The sequence below is a fragment of the Podarcis gaigeae genome (assembly GCF_964106915.1).
Source record: "Podarcis gaigeae genome assembly, chromosome: Z".
Lineage (NCBI taxonomy): Eukaryota > Metazoa > Chordata > Lepidosauria > Squamata > Lacertidae > Podarcis > Podarcis gaigeae.
In genome coordinates this window covers 7,271,637-7,286,044 of record NC_139691.1, presented here as the reverse complement: position 1 = coordinate 7,286,044, position 14,408 = coordinate 7,271,637, and the positions used below count along the sequence as shown (strand labels likewise).

The 14,408-nt window shown below is 45.3% G+C and overlaps 1 protein-coding gene across 2 annotated transcripts in view; it reads right to left on the bottom strand.

Moving 5' to 3' along the window:
• Window positions 1–14,408, bottom strand: part of ASTN2 (astrotactin 2) — a 661,500-nt gene that overhangs the window by 444,603 nt on the left and 202,489 nt on the right. For both annotated transcript variants that reach the window (XM_083721626.1, XM_083721627.1), the window contains exon 3: window positions 2,327–2,705. In XM_083721626.1, the coding sequence (XP_083577752.1) occupies window positions 2,327–2,705 (379 nt within the window). The remainder of the gene's footprint in view (window positions 1–2,326; window positions 2,706–14,408) is intronic.

Here is a 14,408-nt window from a genome sequence, read left to right as displayed (position 1 = left end):
GGAAACAATAAATTCAAGGCTGCAGGGGATTTTAATTATTTTGCTGACGTGGTTCTCACATTGAGGCTGGCTTCCCACTTGCAGCACAGGTGGCTGGAGAAGCAGGTAGAAGCAGAGGTGGGGGCAAGATGTGGGGTAGAAAAGGCATAAAGAGTGGGGGGAAATGTTTCTACTCAACTCTTCAGCACTGCACGTCCTCTCTGCAGTTCCATCATGCCTCAAGCATGTGACCATGAACTGTGTACCCATTGTGTTTTAAAATATAATCTTATTTTAATGAGAATTTTTTTAATGTAAAATACAGTTTTTGTTTTGTTGTGTGTGGTTTAAAGTAATTATACTTGGATTTGTAATTTGCACTGTACATTTAATTCACACAGCAATTAAACACATTACTTGTTCAAATGCAAAAATGAAATCAAACATATCACAAGTATTTTACAGATGAACAGATGCTGGCTTGCTTAAGGCCGCATGGTGAAATGTAATGAATGATATGAGGTTCTGAGAGCTCCACTCTTGTCCTATACAGAATCACTCTTGGTCTTTCAGTATCCCTTTCTTAAAAAGGGGAATAAAAGCAGCCACTCGCAAAAGGTACTCAGCTCAACAACTGTGAAGAACTCTGAAAATTAAGAAGGGATATAAAAGTTGTGTTGCTACCCACTTTTATTCATTTATTTAAAGCATTTATATCCTGTTCTTTAGCAGGCTCCCAGAGCAGCTTACAAAACCAGTTACTCACTGTCCTCAGGCTTATAAACTAAAGCATAAGAGGAAAAAAAAAAGATGAGAAGGGAGGGAGGAAAAAGAAAGCTTATTGTTATGGGGTTGTATCGAATGCAGCACTAAGTTAAAGTCACATAGGGGCATAATTGTTCCACTGACAACATGTTTTCCACTTATGAAACACTGTGCAAGAGAATACACAAGCAAGTTGCTGGTATCTTTGTTGCACAATAGATTGTGCAATCTGCTGCACAACAAGGTTTTGCTACCTGGATTCTTGAAGCACAATACTGAAATTCACCCATCCGCTAGTGCAAGAGTCCTTGTGCTATTGAACAAAGAATGCAGTTATATACATCTGTCTACATTTGTCTATCTAAGAGGTCAGCTGCTCTCCAAGTGTGTGTATGTGTGCGAGAGAGAGAGAGAGAGAGAGAGAGAGAGAGAGAGAGAATGACGAGAGAATGACTCTCCCCTCTTCCTGTGGCTCCAGATCCATGAGCATAGCAGGTGACAATGTCAGGGCCAAAAGGACAGAGTCAGTGCTTCTGCTCACGTACTTCAGGTGAGATGAAACACCTCTCTCTGCCCAAGACGTCAGACAGCCACTGTGAGTCAGACAATCCCATAATGGATTGGCAAATAGTCTAAGCTAGTATAAGAACACTTCCTATGCTCCTACGGCTCCTTCCAGTTCCATTTGCTGCTCTATTGTTTTATCTTTCCCAAACCCAATGGAAAATTTTCGGTTTGTAATACGTCACGTTATTTAAGTGTGGCCTTTATCCAGTGACAAAGTGGGTGGTGGGAACAATGGGCATTTAAATGAGAGCATAAGGCAGGAATCATTTATCAGCATGGGACCCTCAGGAATGAAAGAAAGGCTATGGAGGCTTAGCAGAATACCTTTCACAATCCACCTGAGCATTCAATCATGAATTTAGAAATACGACCCATCTCCCTTACTGCCTTTCCATGCTATTACAAAAGATGACAATCCCCTCCTTCAAGAAGTGCTTTGGAGATTAAAAGCTCCAGGTGAGGGGCCTGAAAAGTATTACACTGAAAGATGCTGTACTTCATTTGTTCCCAGAAAGTTTCCATCCAGCAAAAAAGATATGCAAACTTCTCAGGTGACAAGTCCTCCTATCTTATCTAATATCCACCACACAAGCAGTACTAGGCTGCAACGTGTCTTATGGCAAGTCCCTACAGAGATGCACTGCATACAACTCCCAAGTTCCTCAATGGAAGGCAATGATTAACGTACTATGTGTGTGTGTGTGTACGCGCGCATGCAGAAAAATTGATTAATGTTTTTATCATTCAAAGCACCTGTCAGCAGCATCACAAGGCAGTATGCCTGTGACCTGTATTTGCATGCAAGCAAACTGCTCCTAGAAACTCAACACTCATTTGAAGTGCAGCAGCCCCCTGTGCTTACACATCGCAGCTCTGGGCAAGGGAAGAACAAACACCCAGCATGGCTGCTGCCCTTCTCATCCATCACTTTTTAATGACCCCTTCAGCACATTCCAAAGATGGCTGCCTCTGGCAAAGGGAAAGTGTGGGGGAGGGGGGGAGGGAAGCAACAAACCTTTCTTTTCATAGTCAGGCTTCTCCCCGCTCCTGCCCAAGCTGTCCAGCGGCTGCATCATCTGGCTCGCAAACTCGTCCTCCTGGCAGCCATGCTCAGGACGCAGGGGGTTCTCCTCCTCCTCGTAGTCGTAGTCATCCAGGATTGGGGTCTCGCGGATGGGCATGCCAATGACCGAGGTGTGGGCTTGTAGGCGTGAGTTCCGGAAGCTGTCCCTTCCCTGCGAGCCCAGCAGCACCGAAGGGATGTAATGGATCTCATGGGTGGCCTCTGTGCTGGCGCTCTTCTGTGGGATCCTGCGCTGCTTGTACCACCGGCGCTGGGCATACAAGGCAATGGTGAACACCAGCAGCAGCAACAGGAGAGCAATCAGGCCTCCCTAAATGGAGAGAGAGCAAAACTCCGTAGCTGTTCAACACCCTCACTCTCCAACTCCACTTAAACCCAAATTTTTAAAATCAGTCTTATTAAGAAAACATTATTTTTCCAGTGTCTAAATTGCTAGGTGCTATACAAAAATTCCTTCAGGCAGACATCAGAAACCCCCCACTGAAATTAACGGATCTAATTTAGATGTGCCTATTTCAGTTGGTTTACTCTGAGTAGGACTAACTTTGGCTACAACCCACGAGCCAGGGTTCACCTGGCCAGAAGTTGCTGGACTACAACTCTTATAAACTCTGGCCACTGGCCATGCTTGCTTAGACTGATGGGAGTTGTAGCAAAGGAAGCTTAAGAAAAGCTGTGAATATACTACTGTGCTTAAGCCTGTTGCATCCTTATATTTAGTTTAAGTAATAAGCTAACTTCTATATGAAAGAACGCATCTCCTGACCCAACTCTCTTTCACAAACTTCTTTTCGTTAATGAAACTTGTTGTTTGAGGCAGTGGCGGCACCCCCTCCCTTGCTGTGATTGAAAAGTTCATGTTATAGATAGATAGATCTTTCTTGCATGGTGCAGAAGTTCAGTCTGCTCCAAGCATCCACTGAAGCAAGTGGACCATGGTGGGTCAGCACTTTATTGACCGGGGGCTGCCCAGCTTAAGGCAGGCAGTAGCTGACCAGTGAGACACAATCATCTCTCCCATCAGTGGAGGCAACCCATAGCACTCATACCTTACCACCCAGGTTGAGCTCATAACTTGTAACTGCCCCTCACACACATTGTTTTTGCTGCACTTGCAGCACCAACGTGACATCTCTGGGGCGCAAGCCTGGGCAATGTGTATGGAGGTCCTGGGTTGCCCAGGCGACAAGTCACCCTTGTGGTCCAAAGGAAAGGAAAGCAATACATTTGGCTTGGATGCAGAAGTTGCTGGAAGGAGGCATACAAAACACCATCCAACCACCTTAGGGACTCCACTCTGGATTTGTGTAGGCTTTACTCCTTAGGCTTTTCTTCTCCTGAAGATGTTCCACAAGGCAGTGGCTACAGATTTTTCCTCAGGGTTTACCCCCTTTCAGAGTTTTCCTTCTGCTAGATGGGCTACCTTCCCATCTTCCTACCTTCATCTGGTGTAGGAACTGTTTCTTTGACTGCTGGACCCACTACTGGTCTCATCTGCTCAGTCTGCTGGAGCCTACCTTCACATGCAGGACAAGTCTCTAACTCACTGAGGGTTTGAGACCCATTGGCCACCCACACCTGGTTTAGCCAGTAAGACAAAGCTGTTCCTAGGGTGTGGCCGCTGTCACATGCTGACAGCTTCTAGGAGCCACAGATGAGAGCTGAGTGCAGGGGATGGGGACCAGTGGTAGATGAACTACCCAGAAGGAGGACATCATGTCCCCCACCAGAGATACTGCCCCTCCCCTAGCACCCCATATATAATTTTCAAAAAGGTTATACAAGATTCTGCAAAATACAATGTGATCAAACAGGATCTGGTGACATTATAAATATATACCATTATAGATCACGGTTGAACAAATACAGACAAACAAACAACCAACAAGCATATGAATGCACGGAAAGTAGTGACCAAAACAGTTAATAACAGAAGTAACAGTTAAACAAGACAAGGTTACAAAACATGAACCCTATTAGAATAATAGAATCATAGAATTGGAAGGGGTCCTGAGGATCATCTAGTCCAACCCCCCTGCAATGCAGGAATATGCAGCTCTCCCATATGGATATCAAACCTGTAACCTTGGTGTTATCAGCACCACACTCTAACCAACTGAGCTAACTTATACCAAGGGAAAGTAATTAATGTTGGTGCTTTTTGACAATGAAGTGAAATCAAAAATTAGGGTTTCTGCACATGACCTGTTTATTCAGCAATCATTCCAATTGCTTACATGCAGGCTAGATTATATCCAGTCTTCATTGAGCATTTCTTCTGATTTGTTTGCAAGAACAGTGTACTGCAAGGAGCATTAGTCCTCATTTACTTGTGGGGTGGTTGTACATCTCCCCGTTAATAATTCAATAACGCCACAAGTTTCAGTACATCTTCCTGGCATTTTGGAACGCTAAAGTCATTTTCTTTTATCTTTTAGTGGATTTGGGCTGTGTGCACATTATTGGCTTAAAGCACAGAGGGGTCATTATTTTCTCAATTTGGATTGAAGCTGGTTAGGGTGAAAGCACATCAAAATGCAGTGTCTAATTAAAAAATGAGAGGACAATTAAAGGATGCATATGGATTATGATGATGTGTACACCTCTTCCCAAAGCAGTGGTGGGAGGACACTAAGTGCAGAGTGAACGTGAGTGTGTTCATAGCCTTAGTGCACTTGGGCAAGAGTAAGGTAAAAGGTAAAGGTACCCCTGCCCGTACGGGCCAGTCTTGACAGACTCTGGGGTTGTGCGCCCATCTCACTCAAGAGGCCAGGGGCCAGCGCTGTACGGAGACACTTCCGGGTCACGTGGCCAGCGTGACATCGCTGCTCTGGCGAGCCAGAGCCGCACACGGAAACGCCGTTTACCTTCCCGCTGGTAAGCGGTCCCTATTTATCTACTTGCACCCGGAGGTGCTTTCGAACTGCTAGGTTGGCAGGCACTGGGACCGAGCAGCGGGAGCGCACCCCGCCGCAGGGATTCGAACCGCCGACCTTTCGATCGGCAAGTCCTAGGCGCTGAAGCTTTAACCCACAGCGCCACCTGCGTCTTTAAACTAAGTTTAAACTAATGAGTACTTTAAACTAATTGCACAAACCTAAATTTTCAGTGCACGATTGACTCCCTTCAACAGAAGTTTCAAAGTATCATTAAAGCTCAGTCAATATTGGAAGTTGAGAAAGAACTTCAAGAACAGAGATATACTTTTCCTCCAGAAACCTGTCAAGAAAGCCCATAATTCCTGAGCTGATTTCAAACGGAGCAAAGGTTAAGTTTCCACATCCCTGCAAAGGATAAACAAGTTAACAAGCCCCAGAAAGAAGAATTAGAGCCTTCATTTACAGACACTGTCCATTTTCAGCACTCTGAAATTCACAGAGAGAAGAAAGATCTTTCTGAAAAGTCAAACTTCGGAGGGATTCAGAAAGGGCTTGTTTTAATCTATTTTTCATGTTGAATTGTCCAACCAAAAGCCCCAGATATAGAAAAGGGGAAGGAAAAAGGATAATATGTGAAATGTTTTATTTGACAATGTGTCATTCCAAACTGATTATTTCTGTCTCCAAGCTCCCCCCCTCACCCCATATTCCCAAACAATGGCTACATCCAGGGGGGATTTAGTATTCTAAGACAGGATTTATAATACTCTGTTCTGCAGTGATAAGAACACAGGCCTTTAATCCTCCGAGCTGTGAACATGCATATTCTCTTGCATAATAGATAGCCTTTTTGCCATACTTCCGTGGTGTCCCCAAACCACACAAGCACTGGCAGAGAAGGACAAAGCATGGAGCTCTCAGAAGAGTATCTAGAATGCAGATTGGGCCTCTTAAAGAGTACCTAGAACCTTGCCCCAAGGTAAGCAGAGCACAAATCCATGTTTCTCACAGTCCATTGCCAGTATGCACATGTTTATGGCATTAAACAGATTAAAAGATTTTGAGTTCTGCAACCAAAGACAACAATTGTGGGACTGGAGTGATTTCTGCAACCTGAGCAACTGTTTGTTTGTTTGTTTGTTTGCTTGCTTGCTTGCTTGCTTGCTTGCTTGCTTGCTTAATAAAAAGCTCATTCAGCACATTTTCTCACAGCTGCATTGAAGCAGAAGTGATTTTGTTTGTTTCCACTTTGTTTTTCAATTTCATATTTTGTCTTATTTTTTAGGGATTAGGGACATATAATGAAAAGGGCAAGCAGGATAAGTACTGCTACCTAACCTAGGGGTGGGGGAAAATGAGACCGGGTGTTCAATGTTTAATGTGCGTACTGCTAGACAAATTTTCATTGCCCATACAGTGTTCTTACTACACACTAGCATTCAACAGTCATGGGGAGAGGGTGGACCGACGCCACTTGGAACCCAGATGTTTTGGACAACTGATACCCAGGTGCAGATATCCCTTTGGGGGCTCAAGAGGTTTCTTTGAAACAGCTGCTGATTCTCCTGGAGGAAACAGATTATAGGTAAAGAAAGCAAAACTGTGACCGCTAGTCTTGCTGCTGATGTACTACCCTAAGATAAGCCTTTGCTTCACATCAAATCAAAACCAGTATTGTGGCCTGTCTCATTCCAATCAAACCATGACCTACAACCACGGTTTGTTCTCGGCTTACCAAGCACGAACTGGAGCAGTATGAGCTAAATGTTTTCCATGAGCATGACACAGCAATAAATGGGTAAGTTTGATCTTCTGAAAGGAACTTAAGAGCTGTCTTCCCATAGAGGCAGATTCTGCCAAAATGAGGTCCATTTTGCTGAATGCTCTGATCTTTCAGTTGTTGATGCTCTTGATTATTAATTTAGAGCATTCTTGTTAGCTAATTAATATGGAAAAATATTTTTAAGCTCCAGGTCTACATTGATGCCCCATAATATTGAGTTAATACATTTTTTTGCTGCATTTTTTGCTGTCTTCCTCCCAAGAGCACCTCCCTGTGTAACATGCTATGAAATATAATGTGTTGTTTATTCTTCTTTACAGGTCATTAATGATGATAAATAGGGGACTTGCTACTGCCAATCTCAGTGAAATCCTTGTGGATACCTCCTCCTCCCCTCTCCATTGACTCTCATTCATCACCATCTTCATTGCATTCCTGTCATTTCTGAAGCCTCTGTAATCCTAAAGTGCTTCAGTTCTATAAGCCCTGGAAGGAAAAGAGAGGGAAAGAAATCCTCCTCACCACCACTAGCTGCTGAAATGCTAAACAGAGGTGATGAATGTCTGATGTAACAAACCCCAGGCCTGTTTCTCTTAAGAATTCCCCTTATCTACCCAAAAACATTTTCCATCCATAATCCTCACTTCAAGTCCTCAAGCGGACACAGTGGACTGCTAGGCAGGTGACGCTGGTCACAAACTGTTGTTAAGAATATTAGCTTGTATATGAGCTGCATTCAGGTCAAGCAGTCCCTACCCAAGCAGAGAAAGTAACTCACAGAAAGGCTGGTTTACCACTGCATGCAAACCAGTGCTTGTATTTGGTTTCTCCAAAGCAAACCACAAGTGGGAAGCAAAGCCATGCCTTCTGTTTGTGGTTTGTTTTGAGAGAAACCGAAAATGAACACTGGCTTGTAAATAACACTAAGCAAGCTGCTGCCTGAGTTGTTTCCCCACACTAGGAAAGGAGGGGCGAAATGAGAGCTGCTTAAACTGCATGCACAAGTGTGCAACTCATTGGCATAGCCAATGGATGGGGGGGGGGCAGCTGCTCCCCCATCAAGTAAATAAATGATAACACTTAACTAACTGACCAATTGCATTGCAGATAACTTGGTTCTGCCTGCCCCCCCCATTAATCCTAGCTACGCCCATGGTGCAACTCATACATAGGCTAGTTTCCCTAAAGATGATTTATTACCGGTGTGGTGTCCAGGCATGGCTGGTGCTTTACATAATTCCACACAGAGATTCTCAGATAACAGCCAAACCATGGGATGAAAGAGCAATAAAGTGAGTTTTTGGAATGAAGATTGTGGTTACAAAGCTTCTCCTCTGGTCCTGCTGCTACCACCCACTGCACTACCCAGGGTTAAACCATGGTTTGTGGAGACATATTGGAGGGATTCATAGGAACCATCTCCATAAAATATTTGAGGGGGGTTACCCCACCCCCATGGGACACGGGTTTATAGCAGAGGGTGGCGCTGTGGGTTAAACCACAGAGCCTAGGACTTGCCGATCAGAAGGTCGGCGGTTCGAATCCCCACGACGGGGTGAGCTCCCTTTGCTCGGTCCCTGCTCCTGCCAACCTAGCAGTTCGAAAGCATGTCAAAATGCAAGTAGATAAATAGGTACCGCTCCAGCGAGAAGGTAAGCGGCGTTTCCGTGGGCTGCTCTGATTCGCCAGAAGCGGCTTAGTCATGCTGGTCACATGACCTGGAAGCTGTACGCAGGCTCCTTCGGCCAATAAAGTGAGATGAGCGCCGCAACCCCAGAGTCGGTCACAACTGGACCTAATGGTCAGGGGTCCCTTTACCTTTACCGCACCCCCAGTTGATGGGCATTGCCATTCAAATGGTTTGTGTGCACTGTGTCATGTGATTGATTATGCAGGGTGGGGCTTACCTGCTGCTCAGATGAAGATGACTGATCAGATGAAGATGAAGGATTTGGGGGGGGGGGAGTTAGAGGCCGATGATTCCAGGGAGGGACCAAGTGAGCTGTCAGCTATTCAGCCCATTCCATCTCAGCCCACATCCCCACCTCTCATGCCACTGGAGCCTCCCCTCTCATCAGTTCCTGCTGGTAGCCACCTAGTCCATGGTTAGGTGATCTTGCGCCCCTGACAGAACCATCCAGATTACGCCCCTTAGCCACGGACAAAGTAGCTCTTCTTTCCACCTCTCCTGCAACCCCACCACCACCCATTCAATTCCTCACACACTTCACCTTGTAATGAATTCTTTCAAAGAAAATCCAGTATTTAATTTATTATTTCTTAATAAAAGGTTTTCAGGTGCCCCAAAGGACCCTCCAGGGCAGCCAGCAAGTAGAGCCCCTTCTTGCCAGGGGGCCACCCCTTTTCGACTCCCCTGCAACCTGGAGAGCCCTCCTCCACCCCACCCCCCAAGCCCATCAGGAGCGCGGCCAAAGGGCGCTCAAACATTCAGTTTTTAATTTAGCTGAGGAAGATTTTCTTCTGCCTTTGAAAGGGGGTCACTGGCAGCTTTCTGGCCCCTCTTGATTCCTCTGAGTGTCCCGTGTCCCCTGGTCTGCTCTCTAGGGCCCTGGGTCAGTCAGTCTCTCTGGGGCAGCTGCTGTGCTCTTGGCTGACCTCCAGCATCCTTCTTCTTCCTCCTCCTCCAGGGCTCAGGATGCCTCGTAGGTGCTGGGGGAAGATGAGGGTGCAGATGCAGCCAACCGGGACAGGATGTGCAGCGGTGGGAGTGGTGCCAAGGACGATGGGAGTCGCCCGCTGAAGAAAGGCACCTCGCTGCTGCAAGGGGAGCTGGAGCGCATTTGCTGGGAGCTGGAGCGGCTGCACGGGCGATGGGCGCAGCTGTGAGTGCAGCACAAACCTCTGGAGCGGGAGACAAAGGAGCTGCGCATCGAGAGCCAGGAGTTCCTGGGCTACATGTTGTTGGGCAACGAGAGCCAGCAGCTGTAGGCGCAGATCCAATGCGAGCACTGGGAGCTGCTGGCCCACTCCGCAGAGCAGGAGACAGCGCTGCGCCAACAGGAAACTGATTCCCGCCCCCGTCTGCACCCCTGTGGGGGCCTTCTTCATCACCCTGTACCTATGGCTCTGCTGCTGTATGTCTTCAAGCAGGTGATGCCTCCTCCTCCTCCACCTAAGACACAAAGATGCCAGCACTAGAGTAAACAGACAGTACAGGCCCAGTCCATGTTTGCTTGCCCAGTCCAAAGATGAATTCCATTTGCCCTGCTGAAGCCATAACTTCCCACTCCTTTATGGCAGGGATCCTGGGAGCATGTCAACCATTGAAACAACATCTTAGGTGCCTAGTCATGCCTTGAACCTGCTGTGCCTTTGACCTCTGCTTTGTCTACTTACCACACTAATTTAGCTCAACATGAGGCAACAGTGTGATGCAGCAGCAAGAGAAGAAGGGAAAGGAAAGGAAAGGAAAGGAAAGGAAAGGAAAGGAAAGGAAAGGAAAGGAAAGGAAAGGAAAGGAAAGGAAAGGAAAGGAAGTATCCAGATCAAAGGAAGTAATAATCCCACTCTATTCTTCCTTGGCCAGACCACACCTGGAATATTGTGTCTAGTTCTGGGTGCCACAATTAAAGAAGGATATTGACAAGCTGGAAGGCAAGCAAGGAAGGCAACCAAGATGATCAAGGGTTTGTAAACCAGGTCTTATGAGGAATAGTTACAAGAAAAGAGATTCTGACTAAATATTAGAAAGAACTTTCTGACAGTAAGAACAGTTTGACAGTGGAACAAACTTCCATGAAAGGTGCTGAACTCACCCTCATTGGAGGTTTTACAGCAGAGGTTGGATAGCCATCTGTCATGTATGATCTAGTTGAGATTGCTGCAATACAGGTGGCTGGACCAGATGACCTTTGGGAACTGTTAAAATTCTATGATTCAGTATCCCTTGGGGTGTGCTTCCTTCTTAAACCTAGAGATGAAATGGGATTCATAGTGCTGTTTAACAAAAGGGTGATCTCTCTGCCAGGTATTTTAAGAAGTCAGCCTCCTTTTGCAAAGCCTATATTATGTATGCCTTTATTAGGTACTATACCAACCATATACACAAAGGGCATACATTTAATAGCAGATACAAGTACTCCAAAGATATAGAATATGCACAAGAGGGCAGAGTTACAATTGCTGTGGGAACTCTAACTTTAAAGTATGTGACTTCCTGTGCATAAAAAATAATCACAGTGAAGAATGTTCAATTTCTGTATAGTTTCATCTCAAAGCTGATTTTCATTTAGTGTTCCAAGGAAGGGGAGAGGGAGGGAGGGAGGGAGGGAGGGAGGGAGGGAGGGAGGGAGAACAGCAATTCTGTCAAGCAGATATTTTGTTTGACTAAAATATGCACTACCACGTTCCACTAAGTGCTTACTTGAATTAGCTTAAGATTTGATCTGAAACCAGGCTCACACCACAAAACATGAAAAGCTGTATAAAAATGGGGGGAGGGAAGACTTTGGTAACTATAATTGGTAACCAATCATAGCTTCTTGCCTTTTGACATGTCAAAAACCCTCAGATAAGACCAAGGTCCATTGCGACTAGTGTGGTACTTTAAAAAAAAATAAATAAATGTTCCACTTCTTGGTCTACCAAGATAATATGGCAGTACAGTTCAGAGTGAATATTGAAATACCTCAAATATTTCTCTTTAATTTGGTCCACACAATTGGGCAATGGATCACTTAATTTTTTGTCATTTTGTTTTCAAAATTTGCTGCTTTTACACATTATGCACAAAGCATGAACAATAACTAGAAAAACTACTTGGTTTAAAAGCACACACAACAATGAAAGTGTCTAATGTAGGACCATATCTATCCAGAGACTATTATTATTGCTACTAGCACTATTGTGGTAGAGATCTTGCCTTTCCTCCAAGGAAGCGCAAGGTGGCATATATGGCTATCCTCTCCTTGTGAGGTGGGTTAGACTGAAAGACAGTGCCTGACCACTGTCACCCAGTGAGAGTCATTATCAGGTGGGGATTTGAACCCTGGTCTTTGTTTGACACTCTAACCACTACACCATGCTGGCGCTCTACTCTATTCCTTTATGTTGTCAACAGACAGGAGGGAGAAAGTCTCTCTCTCTCCAACAATCAAGAACCCAACCACCAAGATCAAAACTGCATGCGTAATAGGGAGAGAGGTGTGAATACACAAGAGATTGCTTTCAAACATGGTTTCATTGTCACATACATGAGTGAGTAGTAAGCTTTCTGGAATAGGTTTCCCAAAACTTAGGTCCCCTGAAGTTGTTGGACAGCAAGCTGTCATTCCTACCCAGCAGGTCAGTGGTCAGGGAGTATGAGAATTGTTGTCTATCAGCTGAGGACCTGAGGTAGGGGAAACCAGACCAAAAGAAATAGAGCAACAGAATAATTACATGAGGACACATGCATGAGTCAATGAGGCCCTGCTCTAAGAATTGTGTGGGTGGGTGGTGGGTGGGTGGGTGTGCTTGTGTACAGTTCCTTTTTGCACCTGCATATTGACAAGAGCAAAAGGTGAGAATCTTTCAGAGAAGGTCACATCCCACGAACTAGGATGACTCTTCTTTAGGGTTCATCGGCTCTCTGCTCCAGGTCATATGGTGAGTGTGTGAGAGAGAAAGACCCCAATTAACACTGGGGTACCTTCTCTGGCCTCATGAAAGTTTTGCTTTTCTTGCCAAAGCCTCATGCAGTTCAGCAGTTGACAACAAGAGGGGCTCTTTCAATAAATTCTCTGCCAAGATGTTCTTTTCTGATCATGGAGAATCTGACTAACCCAGGTCATGCAGCATCAACTGCAATCACTAACGTTGGCCACCTTCTCACCTGAACAAGCAAAAGCCAGTTCAGCCAATGAATGCTGTTTAACCTGAATTTCCAAAGGGTTACATGGAGTTGCTGGAGCAGCATGAGAGCATTCCTGCAATACTTTTCACCCAAGTTCCCTTTCTGCATCCCCATACTCAAGCTATGGCTATATTTTGCCTTCCTGTCACAGAGTTCCATTTCCCTGAGCTAGGAAAAACCACACAATAAATGAAAGACAAGCTTTTGAAGGTCCTTGCAATCTTCTCCAACTTGGTTCAAAGATTGAGCCAAATAATAATTGCCAGATTCCTTCCACCTTATCAGTCCCACACCATCCCAAGAAGCCTTCCAGACCATCTGCCTAAACATAATCCTACCTCTTCCCAGTCAAAGGGGAGGCCAGGGAAGGCAAACCAAGCAGTAGCAGTGAAAGTAAGAGGAGGGATGTTGTTTTCTCCAGGTTCTCCTACTATCTCTCAATCCTGATATATGGGTTAATAGTACAAAGGTCGTAGAACATATGAGAGGCAACTTTCAATAGGGTGTCTGAAAATTGCAGGCATTTACAGCAATCTTCCTCAAGCCGGTGACCTCCAGATGTTTTGTACTATCGGCCCTGGGCAGTATGGCTAGCTGTCTAGTCTGACAAGAGTTGTAGTCCAAAGGGCTGAAGAACACCAGGTTGGGGAAGGCAAATCGACAGAATGGTTTAGGCCAGCAAGATCCTCAGCTACCCCACCATTGTGAGCCACTTTGACTGGTGAGTGGGGCCGTCCAGCTTTCAGTCACCTGGCATCACCATGGAATTAGGTGACCCAAGTTAAAAGGAAAGAATTGAGAGTGCACTTTAAGTACACTTCCAAATCTTTCCTCTCTTCATGATCTCAAGCTTGGCTGTAAAGAAAGAACCCTACCTAAAAGAGGCTTGCAGCCAGTGTCAATCAGGCGATCAGTGCCAAGTGCAAAACTACAGCTTCCACACGGCAAGTGCCAGTGGGCATTGCATCTGGTACCATATTTAAAAGATTATATTTAAAGTGTTTGCCAGACAACAATCAGGAGCACACTTTAAAACTGAGTGTCCCTTTGCAGTCATGTCTTTACCTGCCCCATACTTGATGTCAGAAATCAGGTACGTGGCGGATGGGCAAGACAGCCTCATGGGCCAATTAGGATCCTTTGAGGGTAGGCTCTGCGTGCAAAAAGTCAAAGGTTATTGGATTTGCAGAGAACAGTGGTCAAAATTAAGGAACCACTGAAAAGGCGCTCAAAAATGGAAGCACACAGCCTTCAGGCACCATTTTTGTACAGAACAGGACATGCATGCAATGTCTGAAGCATACTTTTATCAGACAGTCCACTTGTCTTGCAGAAGGGTGGTCATGAAGGAAGTGATGATCCATGACCCACCCTGGAACCTTAGGATGAAGGGCATGCAATACGTATATAAATAAAATGGCAAAAAGCACCACTGTCCCTGGGTCAAGCAAGCCTGAAAATACCACGTAAGTAAATAGTAACTTTGCAGTCACTGAT